Source organism: Pristis pectinata, chromosome 26 (genome assembly GCF_009764475.1).
Source record: "Pristis pectinata isolate sPriPec2 chromosome 26, sPriPec2.1.pri, whole genome shotgun sequence".
Classification (NCBI taxonomy): domain Eukaryota; kingdom Metazoa; phylum Chordata; class Chondrichthyes; order Rhinopristiformes; family Pristidae; genus Pristis; species Pristis pectinata.
In genome coordinates, this window is record NC_067430.1 from 25,902,079 (window position 1) to 25,923,858 (window position 21,780).

Sequence of the window (21,780 nt, forward strand, 5' to 3'; positions counted from 1 at the left end):
AATTGACGTAATGCTTGTATGTGTCTTTTAAATAACCAGAAATACTCAAACACTAATAAAGAGCAACAAAACTCTTGAGTTCAAGAGCCATGAGGTAATGTTGCAGCTCTACAGAACTCTGGGAGTGCCGCACTGTCTGAGCTGCCATCTTTTGGAATGAGCTACTCAGCAGAGCTTCAATTTTCTCTCTCCATTGGGTGTAAAAGAACCCATAATGTTATTTGGAGATCAGGAGAGATCTCCCCAAAGTTTATCCTTCAACCAGCAATACGAAAACAGATTATCTCTTCCCTCGCACATTGTTGTTTGTGGGAGCCTGCTGTACACAAATTAGCTGCCTTGTTCCCGACATTACAGCAAGAAGTACACTTCAAACCTACTTCTTTGGCTGAAAAACATTTTGGGATGTTTGGGTGGTGTGAAAGGTGCTATGGAAATGCAGGTGTTTTTTGGTGTTTCATTCTTCAGTATATAACACTGGATTGAGTTCCTCAGGAGGGGAGGTCAGGAGAGTTTGTTGGGCTTCTGCGATTTTAAATTATTCTGGGGAATAATTTAGCATTGCTAATTTTCAATGCAGCTTGGGTAAAGCAAAATAAAAGTTATCTTTTAATGCAAAGCCACATCTGCTGTCTCCTTAGAGTAAGAATGGATTCTTAGAGGTGAGCATTAATTAAAAATGGTAATACATAAGCAGGAGAATCAGAGGTGGTTGTCATGGGCTTCAGAGAAAACCTCAGCAGGATAATGGTTGTGTTGAAAGCTTCAATCTGTCCTTTACCTTGTTACAAAACAATAACTTGCACAACAGGTTAAATTAGTACATTCTCTCTCTGATGGAATATTAAAATTTCTGTTGCACTTACAGGTATTGAGTATGCAATCCTTCCTCTATACTATTGCAGAGGAAGTTCCATACAAGTACTTTACTTTCAGTGGTGAAGCAACACTTGCACATCCTATGTAACAATGAGCTCACTGTCTGTAGACCCCATGGCTCAGAAAATTGTAGCCAATTAATTTCCAAATGTACAGGAGGCCTGTAGAGTCTACAATTGGAAAAACTGATCCAATTAGCCCCATTGATCCAGATCTTGCTCCCCCCCCCCCCCCATCTACATGGTGCCAAGAATTGTTGCAGACAGCAATGAGTTACAGTGACTTCAGTAAATTATCTTTCTGATCAACTGCATTCCATCAGCCCCACTATCTGCTTGTTCTCTACAGCTCTGAAAAAAAGTTGTTGTCAACTCTTTTGGCTAATTTCGTTTTGAGTCTGCTACTGACACAAGCACTGTGTGCAGAAGGTGGAAAGGCTTTGGGCTGTCAGAGAGTGAGTCACTCTCTGGAGGTTACCTAGCTTCTGAGCTGATCTTGTAGACAGAGTGATTACGTGGCTGGTCCAGATGAGTTTTTGGTTAATGGTGACACCCCAGAAGGTCACAGTGGGGCAACACAGTGATAATAATGCTGTTGAATATCTTCTGATTTATGGAAACAGCAGCTTAGGGAAAGTTGAACATAATTGGCCCAAGGCATCACAGCTGATACCTTCTGCAAAGGCAATGTGACAATAACTTTCTCCCCCTTTACAATCTGGTGTCCTCTTGAAAATGATTCACAGCCCAAAGCCTTTCCACCGTCTACAAAGCACAAGACAGGAGTGTGACGGAAAACACTGCACTTGCCTGGATGATTGCAGTTCTGACAACTCTCGAGAAGTTCAACACCATCAAGGACAAAGCTTGATTGGTAATTCTTCCAACACTCTAAGAATTCATTCCCACCACAACAGCTCACTGTTCCTACAAAACGCACTGCATTTACTCGACCAGGCTACTCTGACAGCACTCTCCAAATCTGCACTTCTATCCTAAGAAGGACAAAGTGCATTGGAACACCACCATCTCCATGTTCCCCTCCTTGTCATACAAAATATTTTATCACTGCATAGCATAAACCCTGAAACTCCCTCCTGAGGAGCAAAACTGCAAGATGCTGCAACTCTTAGCACACAGCAGCATCAGTGGCAAGAGAAACAACACAGATGTGTCTCTCACCTATACCACTGACGCGGTTTCTCTCCCTGTGGAGGCTGCTTGACCTGCTGAGCACTTCCAACATTCTCTATTTTGATTTTTGGATTTCCACCATCTGCAGTTTTTTTTTGCTCCATCTACCTTCGGAGAACCACAGTGGTTCACGGTGGCATCTTGACACCAGCTTCTCGAGGGGAAATAGAGATGAACTGTTGACCTTGTCAAAAATGCCTACCACCCATAAATGAATTTACAAAATTCTGCTGTCTAAGAACTGTAGAGGTATATTACATGACGCACAACATGCTAGTCTGCTGTCTGGGAGCTTACTTTGTCCTTCTCTTTAAGGCCACAATTTCCTGTCAGCAGTACACCAGAAGTTAATTACTAGGTTAGGTACATTTGAGGTTTAATAAAGACCAATGAGAAGTCAATTAACTATTTCTTAATCACGCTTTCTTTTTTATGGCATTCTGCCCCTATTGGCTAACATAATGCATGTCTGAATCCCAGAGGATCATAGCTCATATTATCCAATACCGAGAGTGTCGTTGTTTGGAACACCTAATGCAGTAATGAGGTTGGGTTTCAGTTACATGCATCGCATACCGTGCTGAATATCCTCTCTTGTCCCCTCTCCCATCAGTCAGCTGGTCCAAAGGCTTGAGAACGCGTTCCACTAGACTCAAGGACAGCTGCTATCCCGCTGTTATCAGACTGTTGAGCAGACCTCACACACACTAAAGGTAAACTCTTGATCTCCAAATCTACCTCACCATGGCCCTTGCACTCTATATATTCACCTGCACTGCATTTCCTCTGTAACTGCAACACTGTATTCTGCATTCTGATTTTCTTTTTACTACCTCGATGTACTTATATATGGCATGATCTGTCTCGATGTTCAGCAAACAAAAGCTTTTAACTGTATCTTGGTACACGTGGCAATTATAAACCAATACCTGATTATATAAGTAAATTAAATTGGTAAATTGGTTTACTATTGTCACATATACCGAGGTACAGTGAAAAACTGTTTCGAATGCCATCTATACAGATCATTTCATCACATCAGTACATTGAGATAGTGCAAGGGAAAACAATAACAGAATGCAGAATATAGTGTTGCTGTTACACAGACCATGCAATGCAGGCAGACAATAAGATGTAAGGCCATAACAAAGTAGGTTGTGAGGTCAAGAGTCCACCTTATTGTACAAGAGGCCCGTTCAATAGTCTTATAACAGGGGGATAGAAGCTGTCCTTGAGCCTGGTGGTATGTACTTTCATGCTTTTGTATCTTCTGCCCGATGGGAGAGGGGAGAAGAGAGAATGTCCAGATTGGGAGGGGTCTTTGATTACGTTGGCTGCTTCACCGAGGCAGCGAGAAATATAGACAGAGTCCATGGAGGGGAGGCTGGTTCCTGTGATGTGCTGAGCTGTGTCCACAGCTCTCTGCAGTTTCTTGCATTCCCGGGTAGAGCAGTTGCCCGAGACTTGAGTGCATAGCTTTAAGGTAAGAGGTCGGAGGTTTAGAGGGGATCTGGGGAAGAATGTTTTTGCCCAAAGAATGGTAGGAATCTGGAACGCACTGCTTGTCAGGGTGATGGAGGCAGACTCTCGCAACATTTAAATACCAACTATATGAGCATTTGAATCACCAAGGCACAGAAGTACAGGCCAAATGCTGGTAAGTGGGATCAGTATGGATGGCTGGCATGACTGTGGAGGGCTGTAGAGCCTGTTTCTGTGCTGTAAAATTCTGTGACCGATATTCCTCTGTAGCACATCACCAACTCTACAACCAATAAAATACTTTTGATGTGCAGTCACTGATGTGACTTAGGAAACCTGGCAGCCATGTTGTGCCCAGCAAGCTCCCAGAAGCAGCAAGGTGACAAAGGTGATTCACGTGCAACCTCGTCTCTCGATGTGGCCTCCTCTGCATTGGCGAGACCAAGCGCAGTCCAGCCGAGCAACCTGAGCTCCGTCCGCCATGGCCATCTGAAGCTCCATTTTTATTCCCCTCCCCATTCCCACACTGACCCGTCTGTCCTTGGCCTCCACTGCTCGGGTGAGGTTAAATGCACACTTGAACAACTGCACCTCATATTCTGCCTAGGTAGTCTACAAACTGAGGGCATAAACATCGAATTCTCCGATTTCAGGTAAGCTGCTCCCCCTCTGTCCCTTTTCTCTCTCCTCCTGAGCTACCCAGTTCCACCTACCCCCACCTCAGCCCCCCCACTTTTCCCCTCTTCCACCCACTCCATTGCCCATCACCCACACACTCCTCCCACTGGGTCCCCCCTCCCCACCCCACCTCCCTCACCCTCCACACTCCACCTTCCCTTCCCATCAGATTCCATCATCTGTTGCCTCAACCTATCACCTCCCAGCCTCCATCACTATTCCCACTCTCCCCTCCTCCATCTGCCTATCACCCCCACCCCCCTCCTCACCTGGATCCACCTATCACCTGCCAGCTCTTGCTTCACCCCCTTCCCCTCACCTCTTTATACCGGCTATCTCCCCTCTACTCTTCCAGTCCAGATAAAGGGTCTCGACCCGAAATATCAACTGCCCATTTCCCTCCACAGATGCTGCCTGACCTGCTGAGTTCCTCCAGCAATTTGTTTTTGGATAAAGTCTAGATAATGCCATTAATGAGCAAGAGGTGTAGATTAGCCTGAACTCTGTAAATAAGCCCCCTCTTCTTTGTATGTGCTGTGCTATGTGTTCACCCGAGAGAGCAGGATAGAGCCTCTCAGCCAAACAGGCATGACACCTCGACCAAAAGATGCTCGAGACTCGTGGTAATCTTGAGACAGGCAGATTGCCGTTGAAGTCTGCAGTGATGCAGATTTGAAACAAGCACTCTTTTTATTTAAAGTTGAAACAGAAAATGCTGGAGCCTCTCAGCCAGACGAGAACGTCATCTCGCTCAGTGCTGCCCAACAGGTCTCTGAAGGGATGATTGAACCCACGACCTTCACAGGCAACGTGCTGGCAACTGAGCCTCAGCTGACACAGTGGCAACAACAATGGAGAGATGTTGCAGGGCTACAGACAATTTAAACAACAAGGCCAGCTATTATAATTGTGAAGAAAGATTCAAAACTCTTCCTCTAAACATTAAAGTTTGAGAGAGGTTGTAAGTAGATCAACACTAGAAAATGAAGGGAAAAAAAGCTCTCTCATCAAGGATTGTAGAACTCTGTAATTTAAAAGGGAAATCCAAAGACAACAGAACATCGTTATGCTCGTGGGGAATCAATAGAATTTTCCTTTTGATAATGACCCCTAAATTCCTAGAGAGACTTTGCTTTCATGACCAACTAACCTTTTTGATGCACTTGATTGTAGAAATGCGAGACACATAGAAGTTTAAGTAAATCCCCGTCGGCAGCAGAAATTCAACCTCTACTTCCGTACTTTCATCCTCACTCCAGAAGTCCTGATGGTAATGTATTCCTGGTGGCATTATGTCCCCTTCTCAGGTCCGCTCTCCCCTGTGATACAAAACGCAGAAGGGGTTTTGAGAGAAGGACAAAATATTGCTTTGTCTCAAAGTTCTAAAAATGATCCAACTGGTACAAGTGGCACTGCATATCAGCTAAAAAACCATCTGATATGTTTAGTGCTATTGCATAAAGAACCATTTCTCATCAACAACTGGCTCGGTTTCACAACACATTGCTTGGTTGAGGTTCCACAACCGAATTCAAAAGGGAACTGGATAAATTCACTCAGGAGGCAAGCTGCAGAGAAAAAGGGCGACACTAACTGGATTGGTCCTGCAAAATGCTGCATGGACTCATTGGGCCAAATGGCCTCCTTCTGTGCTGGATTTCAGATCTGGATATTGCTTGCCTCAGAAACCTAAAGGAAAAGCACGTCGAATATTTCGGAAATAGCAAGTTCCCAATTCTGGATGAGTTGTCACGTAGGTGTGTAAGGCTGGGGAACTGGAAGATGGTGGGTGGGTGGGGAAGATTTAGAGAAGCCGAAGGACCAATTCAGGCTTCTTGTAGATATTCTGCTTGATGATTACAATACAGTTCTCTTATTTATGTATATAAACCCTGGATTTCCCCCAGTTGCAAGTGAAAGTGAACATATTCTTTAAATAACTATCAGATGCAAACCAGTTCTGGTTTTTAAGCAATTGGCAACACCAAACTTCTCTTTAACTGTTATTTAAAGAAAATGAATATTTGCTATTCTACATTCGGGAATTATAACCAAGTGTTTTCATAGTGGTTTTCCCCTAACTCCTCGTTCCTGCCCCTCACCTACCTCCCCCCCCACTCACCCCATCTCTGCAACACCCATGCAGAAATCTGTCAGTAGTGGCTGGAAGAAGGAAACCCTTGCAGGTCAACATCATCCAAGAGGGAAGAAATTCATCAGCACCTCATTGGCCCCATGAACATTCACTCATCGCCACTGAACTGTGGGTGCCAGCCCCAAGATCCACTGCAGCACCCAGGCTACTCTGGCAGTAGACGTTGGTTTATAGACAGCACCCGAGGTCATGATCGAACCTGTGTTGCTGGGCTATGAGACAGCAGCACTAACCGCTGCATCACTGTGCCACCCACTGGTTGGACCCGTGTTCTGCTGAAACTTCATCCAGGTCAGTTTGACTCGTTGTCAGACTGACACTCAACCAGGGAGCAGACAAGACACACAACCCGGGACAGGAGGGTGATTCCCCCTTCCCACTGCCCCCTCCACATGGGGGAGGAGGTGGGTGAGAGGCTTTTCTGGCCTCAGAGCCTCAGGGTTGGAATCTGGGTGTGACATTTCACCCAGCTACCGGGTATGGGAGAGAAAAATAACATCTCGCCTTTGGGCTTGGATCAGGTTTTAACTTCAAAACCCAGCAGGCTTTCAGAACACAGGGCAGAATGAGTCCCAGATAAAGGAAGAGTGCGGTATCACAGGGAGAGCAGGGTTACTTAACTGCAGGGGAACAGGCGACTCAAGGGGTCTGAATGTCCGCACAGAATCCAGGTATCGAATAGGCCACTGGACCCATCCAGCTCTTTGATAGACCGACTTTACTGGAACCCACCCATTTTCTCTTATCCTTCAGCCCAGCTACTGTTGCAACTACACCGAGAAAGATTCCGTCTGCTCTCTTAGGTGGTTGTAAAAAAAAACCCCTTGGCGTTATTTCGAAGAGAACCAGGGGAATATTCCCTGGTCGTCTGAGACCAGCGTCACTCAGTCAACATCACTAAAATAAATCGGTTCACTGTCACAATGCTGTTTGTGGGAGTTTGCTGCGTTTAAATTGGCTGCTGCACATCCAACAGTGAATGAAAATAAAAAAAAACTGCAGGTGCTGAAAATCTGAAGTAAAGACAGAAATTGCAGAAAACTCTCAGCAGGTCAGGCAGCATCTTTAAAAGACTTAAAATGTTGATTCTGTTTCGCGCTCCACAGATGCTGCCTGACCTGCTGAGTGTTTCCAGCATTTTCTGTTTTTATTGCAAGGACAATAATTGTTTCGGAATTACCACGGGCTATGAAGTGCGTCACAGAAATGCATGCTTCTTTTCTAGTATCTGGTCCCACTTTGAGCTTCCACAGCCCTTTCAGACAATCTATTTCGGATCACAGCGCAGAGATCACAGGTAAAGGAAAACAAATTCTCCTCACCTGCTCTGTGCTGTTCTGTTAGTCAATGTCTGTGAGCAAACTCTGTACTGCTCGGAATCTAATCCCAGTTATCCGTGGTTCCATTACTGCTCAAATACACAACTGTAGAGACTAACAGGACTGCAGCCCATTTGGCCCATCCACTTGATGCTGGCTCACAGAACAATTCCATTCCCCACTAATATTCTCTGCAATTTATTCTCCCCACTACGCCCATCAATTCTTCTCCGAGATTCCACCACTCCCCTACATGAGAAGCAATTTACAGCAAGACATTTATTTATTAGTCACACGTACATTGAAACACACAGTGAAATGCACCTTCTTGTGTTACTGAGAATGTTCTGAGGGGCAGCCCGCAAGTGTCACCACTCTTCCGGCACCAACATAGCATGCCCACAACTTCCTAACTTGTAGGTCTTTTTTTTGGAATGGAATGAATCCACCATCCATCTTGTCTGTGGAAGGAAACTGTGGCACCCATGGGAAACCCACACATTCACAGGGAGGACACAGACTCCCCACAGACAGCACCCAAGGTCATGATCGAACCTGCATTGCTGGGTTATGAGGCAGCAGCACTACCTGCTGAATCACTCTGCCACCCACTGGTTGGATCTGTGTTCTGCTGAAACATTCGGGTTGGCTCAGAACTTCATCCAGGTCAGTTTGACTCGCTGTCAGACTGACACTCAACCAGGGAGCAGAAAAGACACACAACCTGGGACGGGAGGGTGATTCCCCCTTCCCACCGCCCCCTCTACATGGGGGAGGAGGTAGGTGAGGGGCTTTTCCGGCCTCAGAGCCTCCAGTCTGCCTCGGGGTCGGAATCTGGGTGTGACATTTCACCCAGCTACCGGGTATGGGAGACAAAAATAACATCTCGATTTTGGGCTCGGATCAGGTTTTAACTTTAAAAACCAGCAGGCTTTCAGAACACAGGGCAGAATGAGTCCCAGATAAAGGAAAAGTGTGCGGTATCACAGGGAGGGCAGGGTTACTTAACTGCAGGGGAACAGGTGACTCAAAGGGTCCCATCCAATCCACAGGAGCATCTGTCCAGGACATTTAGTCTCCATACACAAGGACACTACAGCAGATTCACTCACCAGCCTGGTTCATCAGCTGAGGGAACTCCTTATTTATGACACAGGAGGCCATTCATCCCATTAGATTCATGCCAGCCACCAACAGAACAATCCCATTCCCCTTCTCCTCATTTCACTGAGGTCCTACAACTTATTCCCTCACACATACCCATCAGCTCTCCTTTAGTTTAAGTCCACACCAAGGGATAACTTACAGCAGCCAATTAAACTAGCAGCACATCCTAGGGGTCTGGGAGGAAACCGGAGCACCCAGAGGAAATCTATGTCGCCCTCGAGAGAGCATGCAAACTCCACCCAGACAGCACCCGAGGTCAGGATCGAACCTGCGTCCTTGAAATTTGAGGCAGCGGCATGAACTGCTTGCACCACCCTGTGTCAGCCATTGCATGAGGTAAAATTGAGCGAATTTGCTCTGAGCTCACTGAGGTTCGGTAGAATGCGAGGTGACCTTATTCACTTATACAAGAGGGATTGACTGGGAGATGCCGAGAGGCCATCTCCTCTGGCTGGTGAATTTGAAACAGAGGCACGTGACCTCACCTACTCATTACAACACAAACCATCCAGCCCAGTTTGTCTACGCTGGCTTCCAATGGTGTAACCCCATCAGTAGCCAATTAATTTTCCAACATATGGACGGCAAGGTGGCGCAGTTGGCAGAGCCGCTGCCTCAGAGTGACAGCAACCCGGGTTCAATCCTAACCTCAGGTGCTGTCTGTGTGGAGTTTGCACGTTCTCCCTGTGACCATCCTAGTTTCCTCCGGGTGCTCTGGTTTCCTTCCACATTCCAAAGACATGCAGGTTGGTAGGTTAATTGACCGCTGTAAATTGCCCCTAGCGTGGGTGTGGGGTAGAATCTGGGGGCAGTTGATGGGAATGTGGGGAGAATAAAAAAAATGGGATTAAGGAAGGATGAGTGTAAATGGGTGCTTGCATAATTTATGGGTTTTTTTGTGAATGTTGTGTCTCTAATGCTTTGTGCCTGTGATGCTGCTGCAAGTAAGTTTTTCATTGTGCCTGTGCACACATGTACTTGTGCATATGACAATAAACTCAACTTGATGGTCGGCACAGACTCAGTGGGCTGAAGGGCCTGTTTCCATGCGGTATCTCTCTATGACACAGGACGATGCCAGAGTACCTGGTAGAAACTCACGCTATAACAGGGAGAGAGTGTAAACTGTACACAGACAGCACCTGAGATCAGGATCAAACCCAGGTCCCTGGAGCTATAAAGCTGCAGCACTAAGCAATAAAGCTTGTTCCTTTTAAAACTCAGATCCTCACAGGAAGGCAAATCTTTGCAATACTTTGCCTTAGAAAGCTGAGATTTTATTCAAGGTTCAGACTTTTGATGAGGTTTTGGATTAATGGAATTAAGAGGTATGGAGATTGGATGGGAAAGCAGGATGAAACACAGGGTCAGCCACAGTCTTATATGGGGTAGTCCACGTTCGAGGGGTTAAATGGCCATCACCTGTATCTGTTTCTTACATTAAGAAATATGCTTGTGACAGAAAACTATAATCAGCAAATATAAAGTGAAATATACACGTATGTTTTCATAATTAGGCTAAGTGTGCACTTGGATTGAGACGCCAACTCCCACTTCTTTCCACTAAAGAATATCTAAAAAACCGCACACGCTGGTAGGTGGTGCATTTGTTATTTTCCTGAAGCACAAGTCATGCCTTTCACAAACTGCAAGGGGAAATGAGCCATGCAGAAGGGGCTTTCCAAATTTATGAAATGAACCCTTCTTATGTTTGTGTGCAGACATTCTAAGCTTCGGGCTTATTGTGCACATTAGTGAATGATTTGTGGTCCTACTATGGTTAGGATATGGGCGGAGGTCGAGAGGAACTGTAATAGCTTGCAAGCTGCAACAAGGAAGCTGCCTAAAAATTGGCGAGTGGGTTTCATTTGAGTTGGGCTGAGAGCAGAGAGGATCAGATATGCCTAGCTGCCATTAAAGTGCTGCTAACTGAGCAATGGTCTCGCCAGCAGGGCTAACCAGCGAAGTGAATAGATGAGCAGGAAGCAGTGCTTCACCTGATGGGACTGCTCCAGGCAGGCAAAGTGGCCAATTCCACACGTCTACTGTGGATCCATCAGAAGAGAATCAGAGAATTGTTAACACACAAAATAAAGTCACTCAGCCTCACAAGCCTGTACCAGCTCAATTATAATATCAATCCAGTCGATACGACTTGCCTCCGCTCTGCCCACATCCTTGCAATATTTGAGACTCAAGAGATCCTGCAGATGCTGGAATCTGGAGCAACACACACAAAATGCTGGAGGAACAGAGCAGGTCAGGCAGCATCTATGGAGGGAAATAAACATAGTCCTGACGAAGGGTCTCAACCTGAAACATCAACCAGTCCTGACGAAGGATCTCGACCCAAAACATCGACTGTTTATTTCCCTCCATAGATGCTGCCTGACCTGCTGAGTCCCTCCAGCACTTCTTGTGTGTGTGCTGTCACTGCAATTCTTCTTTTCCTTGGGTACATATCTAGCTCCCTTTCGAACACCATGACTGAATCTGCCTCCAACACTCTACCTACCCATATGCATTACACATTCTAAGCACTTATTGTATTAAAAAGTTTTTCCTAATGTCACCTGCATGCTGTGCCTCTGGTTCTTGACCCTTCTGCCACAAGGAAAAGTTTCTCCCCATCTACTGGTCGGCATGGACCAGTTGGGCCGAAGGGCCTGTTTCCATGCTGTATGACTCTATGAATCTATATTCTGTCTGGACCTTTCTTAGTTTTAAAGAAATTCTATCAGCTCTCCTCACTACTTCCTGTGTTCCCAGGAGGACAATCCCATCTTCTCCATTATATCCATATAACTGAAGTCCCAAATCCCTGGGATAATTCCAGAGTAGGATTTCACAGCCACAGAAACGACATGGAAATCACCACTGTAAAGAATTTCTGGGGTATACTTGGATTGGAGGCACTTCATGGCTCGACTGCTGGGAAGAAGCTACTTACGAGGAAAGGTTGAGCAGATTGGGCCTCTACAGATTGGAGTTGAGAAGGACAAGGAGTGACCTAATTGGAGCATAGATTCCGAGGGGATTTGACCGGGTGGAAACTGACAGGATATTTCCCCTCATTGGGGAAATCGAGAACTAGGGGCCAACATTGAATGGTGTCCCACATGTGACAAAGGTGACAAGGAATTTCTTCTCACAAATTTTTGGATTCTCTTCCCTAGGGAGGCCGAGTCACGATATAAATTCAGGATCTTTGACCTATGGGGGAATCCGTGGCAGTGAGGAACAGGCAGGAAAGTAGAGTTAAGTTCCAGATTGCATCAGCCTTGGTCTTACTGAGTGGCAGAGCATGCTTGAAGGCAGTGGCACGAGGCAGACAATTCAACCTCAGACAGTAGAATGAAGCAAGGCAACATCAGCATGTTGTTCTCTGCCTCAGAAACATAGCTCCATTAATTTCTATGCAATGGGTGTCAGAGGCAGAGTGCAATGTGCTTGACACTGCTACGTTACGCATTTAGCACTTTTGACCAGGAATGAATTTCTTTCAAAATACTTTTGATGTAGATTTAAATACTCATGGAATGGGATTCTCAAACTGATTAGGCAATTAGATCTTAAGGTATTTCCACAACCAGTTTTAGTAAGCCAGAATCCCAAGTTCATTTACACTGATTTGGTTGAAATCTTTTGAGAGCTTAAAGCATCCTATTTGTTCTTCAGGGTTGTGCGTTGGACTCATAGATGCGTCTAAGTTGTCAATATGTGGGCAGACACTTTGGTGGTGAAGGCAACACACATTCTGTTGCTAGCGTGAGCATCGTATTCCTGTTTCCATTGACTTCTCTATCTCTACCAAGCACCCACATGAGTCAAAAATATTTTAGCACCCTCCTTTCAATATCTGGGGGATGGTGATAAAAGGTTAAAAAGTTACTACATAGAGGAAACTCTTTGATAGCAGACGGTTAAAGTTATGGAAACTCCTACTAGGGCATCTTCAATAAGAACTTAATACCATCCAGGTCAAAGCAGCCTGCTTGACAGGCAACCCATCCCCCTATTGCATTCGCTCTCACTGCCACTGTTGCACCATGACTGCAGTGTGCGCGATCTAAAAAATGCTCTGCAGTTATTTGCCTAGGCTGTTCTAACAGCAATCCCCCCCCAAACCCATGACCTCCGTCAGACAGAGGGCAGCGAGCGCTTGGCAACACCACCAACTGCAGGTTCCCCTTCAAGTCGTACACCAGACATTGTGATGCACCGCTGTGTGCCTGCACACCACTTTTGGGATTTTGGATCATGCATGCACGGTCCATGGATGACATCAGCCACTTGTGTAGAAGCAACTATCCTAGGAGCAGAGCACTGCTACGGTATGTGGGAGAGGACAAGTTGCAGGACACCATGGGAATAAGATGTGTCATACAGCACGGTGACAGGCCCTTCAGCCCAACTCATCCATGCCAACCAGGGTGCGTTCCTCAGCTCCTCCCATGTGTCTGCGTTTGGCCCATATCCCTCTAAACCTTTCCTACCCATGTCCTTATCCAAATGTCTTTTACAAGTCGTAACTGTACCTGCCTCTACCATCTTCTCTGGCAGCTCGTTCCATGTACCCATCACCCTCTTGAGTGAAACATTTGCCTCTCAGGTCCCCTTTAGATCTTTCCCCTCTCAACCTAAACCTCTGCTCTCTAGTTTAGGCTTCTCTACCCAGGGAAAGAGATTGTGACAATTCATCTTATCTGTGCTCCTCACAATTTTATAAACATCTGGGAGGTCACCCCTCAGCCTCCTTCACTCCAGGGAAAACAGTCCCAGCCTATCCAGTCTCTCCTGTAACTCCAGCCCTCTAGTCCTGACAACATCCTTGTGCATCTTTTCTGGACCCTTTCCAGGTTAATCACATCCTTGCTATAGTAGGGCAACAAGGAGAAATTGAACTGTTGGGATTGCTCTGCTTGGAACCACCATGGACTCAATGGGCCAAATGGCCTCCTGTGTGTAATAAGTATGTGAATTCATACAGCATAGGAAGTGGCCCTTTGGGCCACTGCAGCTATACTATCTATACTAATCCCACTTGCCTGCATTCATTCCATTTCCCTCTAAGCCTTGCTCATTGAAGTACCTGTCCAGATGCCTCCTAAATATTGTTACTGTTCCTGCCTCCGGCACCTCTTCTGGCAGCTCTTTCCTGACACCAACTACTATTTGTGTTAAAAAATCTACCCCTCAGATCCCTTTTAAACCTCCTCCCTCTCACTTTAAACTTCTGCCCTCTAGTTTTAGACACCCCTATCATGGGAAACAGACACTGACTATTTAATCTATCTATGCCTCTCATAATTGTCATCTGACTTTCCATCAACACCTTTCTACTTTCAACATAACTTTCCATTAATTTCATTTTCAAGTGTTTATCTATCTACCTCAAAAATGCATATAGCTATTTTCATAGATGTACACAACTTTAAAGGGAGCTGCCTCGAACATAATTCAGGTTGTGGAGTCTGCCACCAAGGGCCCACACCAGGGAGATTGTCAAATCCCAACAAACAACAACCTTGTGCTCAACGTCAGCAAAACCAAGGAACCGACTGTGGACTTTAGGAAGGGGAAGTCAGGCGAACACGCACCAGTCCTCATTTAAGGGTCGATGGTGGAAAAGATGAGCAGCTTCATGTTCCTAGATGTCAACATCTTGGAGGATCTATCCTGCAACCATGAAGGCACACCAGCATCCCTACTTTCTTAGACATTTGAGGAGATCCAGCACATACTCAAAGACTCTGATGAACTTCTACGGATGTACGATGGGTGGAAAGCATTCTGACTGGTTGCATCATGGCCTGGTATGGGAGCTCCAATGCACAGGAACGCAAGAGGCTACAGAGAGTGGTGGGACTCAGCCAGCTCCATCACGGGTACAGCTCTCCCCACCATCGAGGACATCTACAAGAGGCGATGTCTCAGGAAGGTGACATCCATCATCAGGGACCCCCACCATCCGGGCCGTGCCCTCTTCTCGATGCTGCCATCAGGCAGGAGGTACAGGAGCCTGAAGACCCACATCTCAAGGTTCAATAACAGCTTCTTCCCCACTGCCATCAGGTTCTTGAACCCACCTGAAAAACCCTAACTCTACCTCGGACTGTATTTCTTTTTTCTCTCGACTTGCACCGTTACGTTTATTTTGGTTTATTTTTGTCATGTAAGTTATGTATAATTTATATTAATCTAAGTCTATGTTAACTTCTGTTTGTAACGTCCTGTGCTGTTGCTGCAAAGAGCTAACTTTCATGGCTTTTATATGCTGGGTATATATGCCTTTGACAATAAACTTGTACTTGACAAACTTAAACTTCAAATGCACCCCAAATTACTGGTTCACACTAACGTAGGAACAGGCTCTGAACAGCTGGAATGCTGACAAACTACTACTGTTACTGTAGGTTCAAACAGAAATAGTAAACTGAGTTCTAAAGGAAGATGGAGACAAATTAGTTCCATTAAAACAACGGGGGCCTCTCTCCTACTTCGATCAGTCAGCAGGTAAATCCATAACTGAGCAAATCCCGAGCACTGATTGTGGCACAGCCTCCTGCTCGGCAGAGAATGGTTCTGTGAAATCTGGTGACTGCACCCATGCCAAGTTAGAGCTGGCTCACACACAGCAGGTCCATTAAACTGAATGGGAGAAGTGACCTGCCAGTAGAAAGCAAAGTGGAGCTTTTCAGTTCATTAGGTTAAATGTTTTTAATTGTGTATTAGTCTTTAATATTTAAAGAAGTTTTAAATCATTTTGTTTTTAAAAAAGCCATTTCATTCAATAGCGCTGACAGTTTTGTAGAGTTAGAGCTGATCTCATTGAAACTTCCCAAGCTTGAAGATTCCCCCTGGCTATGGAGGAGGATTAGGGGGACAGTCTCCCGAGGACTGCTTAGGACTGAGAGGAGGAGAAATTTCTTCCCTCAGAGGCTGGTGAACTGCTGGAATTCTCTATCCCAGAGGACTGTGGAGGATTAGTCACCGAGTTCAATCAAAAACCAAGGTCGACGGATTTCTGGACTTTACAGGAATCGAAGGATGTGGGGATAGTGCAGGAAAATGGCACTGAGGTGAATCTGTCTTGAACTTGGTGAATGGCAGAGCTGATTCAAAGGGCCGAAACCGTCCCTAAGTTTTCTGTTCTTTGACAGCTGGTGAGCTGGTTAAACCCGTCCTGATAATACATTCACCGTGCTGCCCTGGGCCACCCCAACAGCTTCGGAACCAGGCTCATTATTTGAGGAAGGGTATGCTTGCACTGAAGACGGAGCAGCAAAGACTGAGCTGATTTCTGGGATGAATGAAGAACGGTTGAGCAGGTTTGGGCCGAAACCTGGTGTCTGGAAGAGTGGGAGGTGATCTCATCAAAACAGAAAAGGTTCTGATGGGACTTGACAAGGGAGATGTTGAGAGGAGAATTCACCATGTGGAGGAATCTAGAACCATGGAACGTAGGTTCAGAATAGGAGACGAGGAAGGAGGAATTTCTTCTCCAAGAGGGTCCTAAAATTTTGGAATCCTCTACCCTGGAGAGATCTAACTCACTGAATAAACTCATGGCTGATAGAGAATATTGAACAATAATGAAGTCAAGGTTATGGGGAACAGGCAGGACAGTGGAACCAAGGCCAAGATCAAAGCAGCCATGACCTTATTGAATGGCAAAGCAGGCTTGAGGATCCACATGACCACCTCCCGCTCCTTGCATTGTCCTGGGACAGCTGAAGGTTGCCCCATTGATTCCACAAGTTTTCATCCAATCTTTCAGCAGCCAACTTCCAAGCAGAATTTTCCCTTTGGTGCATAAGGCAGTGGTGAAGCCCATCTTCGTATAGTTGCAGAGAGTTAGTAAAATTCATTGATAAAGGAAAGAGTTCAGTCTGTATTGTCCCTTCTACATCTATTTCTGGATATCACCAAGAATGTGAAAGTAGTCACTTTTATAATGTGGGGAATTTTGCAATGTAGCAGGTCAGCAACACCTATTAACAGTTTTGTTTGAGTAAAGGTAACTTTTGTTCACTACCTTTGGTCACATAAGTGATACAGTAGATCATGAGCCAACTTCTTTTGTATTGCATAGATCTTGGCCTGCTTTATCTCTCAGCAGTCAGTTCATGTTATGCACCTTGGACAAGGAGAAATTCTTTTCATTGTATAATTGTTCAGCAGTTTCCTGAGTCAACTGAATTTTGCCTTCCAGCTTAAAGCAATTTATCTATTCCATCTTTTGACAAGATGGTAGCAGGAGCAGAGAGGGACTGCCCCATCACCTGATTCCTATCCACTTACCAGCAGATGTCTGTGTTTATTCACTCACCAGCATTTTACCCAAGTAGTTGTACACTAATTAGCTTGAATCCTGTAATGGTCAGGTTTCCTTTACCTGTTTTCTTCTAAACTTTCAGGCTATGAAGGTAGCCTATAATCAAGCCTAGTTTTGCCTCAGCACCAATCCAAAAGATCAGAGCAAGATTTCTGTACAGCAGATATTCTGGAACCTGGCCCAGATTAGTGCTGCTGACCAATAAGATACATCTGTAAACAGAGGTTCAAATGCAGAATTAACAAGAGCTACTGTACCAGAACACCAGTGCACAGTTTCATTGAACACCAGTGCACAGTTTCATTACAGCAAATCGAATTATTCCACTAAAACCTCCGAATGTTTCAGGACTTCAAGCAACGAATGTCAAACCCTCTCAGAATACAGGGAAATAACAGCCTTCGTTCCAGAAGCAAGTATACCAATCTAACCCTCTCACCTAGGCTTCGGCATGAGCTTAGCCCCTGAACACAAGACCACATTGAACCACTCAATTTATTGACAGGAAACTTTGGAGACACACAGAACCATAAACCTTGTTCTGTAAGCAGCCTTTCTTCTAACCAGATACAAGTCTTCCTGGACCATAAGATATAGGAGCAGAATTAAGCCATTCGGCCCATCGAGTTTGCTCCGCCATTCAATCATGGCTGCTTTTTTCAAACCCATTCTCCCACCTTCTCCCCATAACCCTTAACCCCCTCACCAATCAAGAACCTATCAAACTCTACCTTAAGTACACCCAATGACTTGGCCTCCACAGCCGTCTGTGGCAATGAATTCCATAGATTCACCACCCTCTGGCTGAAGAAATTCCTCCTCATCTCAGTTTATCAATGCCTTATAAAGCCTCAACAGTACATTCTTGTTTTTATATTCTCGTCCTCTCTAAATGAGCGCTAACATTGCGCTGACTACCGACTCAACCATTTTTTACTACCGTCCCAAGCCTGTAGAGTCTTCAAAAACGATGAATCTTACTTAGAGCAACAACAGTTTAGAAACAGCGTATTTCCACAGCTATTACTACAGCTTTCATAACAATCTTATAAAGCTGTTACAAGAGTAAGAGAAGGACTCAAACTGATAACACAGAGGCCAGCCATGTTAGCATGGCAAAGAACAACTGTTGAACCCTCAACTTGTTATTTTCCATCTTCTATCAATCGCAGTCTCTGCTTCCTCCCTCACATCCAGTCTCAGCTTCATAGGTAATATCCCTTATAGAGTTTCTGGATGAAAGACAAGACTTTAAAAAGGTAATATTTGATTATATCACTCATTTTTCCACTGGTTTGGTCACATTGGCCGAGGTCGGGGTTTTAAAGCTGGTTTCCCTTTCCATTGAAGCGTTGCAGTTAGATATCAATGCAGGACAACTAACAATTATCAGAATACCCCAGGAGTGTAATCAGACAGTACTGCTAAGTCAATTTGCGCAGTTTATGTGCTGAAAGAAAAGCATAACAGTTAATAGAACACAGCTCTGTTGCATAAGTAAATGAGCACATTAAATGACAACTTGCCTTGGTTTGCCTTACAATGAGTGTAAATGACCACCAGACCCATGCAGTAGTACTAACGATCCTGGCGTAAACGTACTGTAGTGCTGAGAACAGTCAACTAGGAACTGGCTTCCTTGAAGAAACATTGGTTTGATTACAAAAACAAATCAGCTCCTTGCAGTTCAGGAAGATGTTAACAGCTGCATCACACAAGATTCCCGTCTGCAATTATAAAACCTTGGCTGAAATTCTGCTGGAAGTCACAGCAGCTCCAGTGACCGTTCAAGTGGGAAATCAAGCATTTGCACCAACTCACTGAAGAGTGTGCCAGTTGACATCAGTCACAGCTCCAGGCAAACATCCCATCACGAGCACAGCCAGAACACACAGCAGCCTTTTAAACCTCTCTCATTCCTCGCAATGCTTCAGCCTTCCCCTCGCTGACTCTCAAATGCAACGTAATTCTCCCAGACAGGCCCGGCAAGATAACTTTCCTCACAAGGCACAACTTGAACAGAGAGAGAGAAGCTAAAAAAAAACAAAACCCACACATAACCACAGTGCTACTCCCGCCCAATCCAGTCATGATCTGGGGGTTGGACTTAGATTGTGTTAAACAAACAACACAAGCTCCACCCCAGAATGAGCCACTGAGTTCACTACCTTACTTAACAGTGGGACTTCTGAAAATCAGTATGCTTTCCAAGCTATAGATCTTACAAATTCCAGTAACATATCTGGATGCCCCAATGTGTCTCTGATGGTAGGTGCACTGAATTAAATGGAGCTTTTTCGATTCTATAAAGCCACTAAGATAGCTCACGAGCAACTTTTACATGTAAAATTTGGAGCACTCCTGGCAGTTTAGGGCATGCTACAAGATATCGACAGATAATGCAAAGCCTGTAATGTGGAGGGAGATACTATTTTTAAATTCATTCATGGGGTTTGCATTTATTGCCCATCCCTCATTGCCCTTTTGAATTGAACGGGTTGCTAAACCATTTCAGAGGGCAGTCAGGAGACAACTGTGAGGTTTGAGCTAAGTAACAGCAGCAAATTTCCCTAGAACCAGGTAGGTTTAAATAAAATAAATACAAGTGGTTTATTATCACGTGTAGAGGTACAGTGAAAAACTTTGTTTTGTGTGCTATCCATATAGAACATTTCATCACATCAGTCCATTGAGATAGTACAAGGGAAAACAATAACAGAATGCAGAATAAAGTGTGACAGTTACAGAGAAAGTGCAGTGCAGGCAGACAATAATGTGGAAAGGCAATAACGTGATAGATTGTGAGGTTAAGAGTCCACCTTATCGTACTAGGGGACCATTCAATAGTTTTATAACAGTGGGATAGAAGCTGTCCTTGAGCCTGGTGGTATGTGCTTTCAGGCTTTTGTGTCTTCTGCCCGATGGGAGAGGGGAGAAGAGAGAATGTCTGGTGTGGGAGAGGTCTTTGATTATGCTGGCTGCTTTACCGAGGCAGTGAGAAGTGCAGACAGAGTCCATGGAGGGGAGGCTGGTTTCTGTGATGTGCTGAGCTGTGTCCACAACTCTCTGCAGTTTCTTGGGGAGAGCAGTTGCCATACCAAACCGTGATACATCTGGATAGGATGCTTTCTATGGTGCATCGATAAAAATTGGTGAGGGTCAAAGGGGACATGCTAAATTTCTTTAGCCTCCTGAGGAAGTAGAGGTGCTGGTGAGCTTTCTTGGCTGTGGTGTCTACATTTCCTGGTCACCGTTACTAATCCAAGCTTTTTATTCCTGACTGGATTCAAATTCCCCTTCTGTCATTACAGGATCCGATCTCTTCATCTCCTGATCACTAATCCATGCTCTCAGTTATAAACGCACAACAACATAACCATTACACCACAATGGGTCAAGATGAGGTAGACCATAAGACATAGGAGCAGAATTAGGCCATTCAGCCCATCAAGTCTGCTCTGCCATTCAATCATGGTGGATTTTTTCTCAACCCCATTCTCCTGCCTTCTTCCCATAACCCTTAACCTCCACCCCTCACCAATCACGAACCCATCAATCTCTGCCTTAAATACACCCAATGACTTGGCCTCCACAGCCCTCTGTGGCAACGAATTCCACAGATTCACCACCCTCTGGCTGAAGAAATTCCTCCTTTATTCTGAGGCTGTGCCCTACTTATCAGCAGTTAAGGTGTAAAGACAAGGCCTTTTCTTTCTGTCACAAGGAAGGTGCGCCAGTGTCTTTACTTTCTTAGGAGGTTTGGCTTGTCATGGAAACGCTCTAACAGACTGCTACAGATGTACTGTTGAAAGTATCCTGACTGGTTGCATCATGGTCTGGTAAGGCAATTCGAATGTGCAGGAATGCAAGCAGCTGCAGAGAATGGCAGACTCTGTCTCATACATCACGGGCACATCCATCCCCACCATTAGTATTTACAGGAGGTGCTGCCTCAAGAAGGCCACATCTATCAAAGATCCCCACCATCCGGGCCATGCCATCTTCTTGCGGCTCCCATCGGGCAGGAGGCACAGAAGCCTGAAGTCCCACACCGCCAGGTTCAGGAACAGCTACTTCCCTTCAACCATTCGGTTCTTGAACCAACCGGCACACCCCCAATCACTACAATACAGCAACACTATGACTACTTTGCACAAGGGATTTTTATTTTGTTCTTATTGTGTTCTTTCTTGTAAAAATTGTGTATAATTTATGTTTTTCTTGTGAATGCCACTTATCTGATGCTATGTGCCTGAGCATACATGTACTTGTGTATGTGACAATAAACTCAACTTTGACTTTTGCGTCATCGTTCTTGAAACTTCACACTGGCTTTACACCCAGTGAAGTATTTTTGAACTGTAGTGCAACCCAAACAGAGCGGGAAGCTGCCACAAAACAACAAGATAATAACCAAATTATTTCTGCCAGTGATGTTAAGATACATATCATGCAGGCTACTTTCGCTCCTCTTGGAAGTAGTGCTATGGGGTCTTAAGATGGATGAAATGGTGAATCAAGGACCAAGTATTGTACAGGAGGGTCAGTTGAAATTTTAGCTTTGTAAGA

General features: G+C 45.1%; 1 protein-coding gene across 6 annotated transcripts in view; it reads right to left on the reverse strand.

Annotated features, from left to right (window-relative positions):
• The window catches only part of pik3cd (phosphatidylinositol-4,5-bisphosphate 3-kinase, catalytic subunit delta), a 182,945-nt gene that overhangs the window by 64,843 nt on the left and 96,322 nt on the right, over nt 1–21,780 (reverse strand). For 4 of the 6 annotated variants that reach the window (XM_052039051.1, XM_052039048.1, XM_052039049.1 and 1 more), the window contains one exon: nt 5,383–5,551. In XM_052039051.1, the coding sequence (XP_051895011.1) occupies nt 5,383–5,523 (141 nt within the window). In that variant the 5' untranslated portion in view covers nt 5,524–5,551. Of the gene's footprint in view, nt 1–5,382; nt 5,552–18,737; nt 19,256–21,780 lie in introns of those variants that run through there. The other 2 variants (XM_052039053.1, XM_052039050.1) reach the window with 2 other exon arrangements.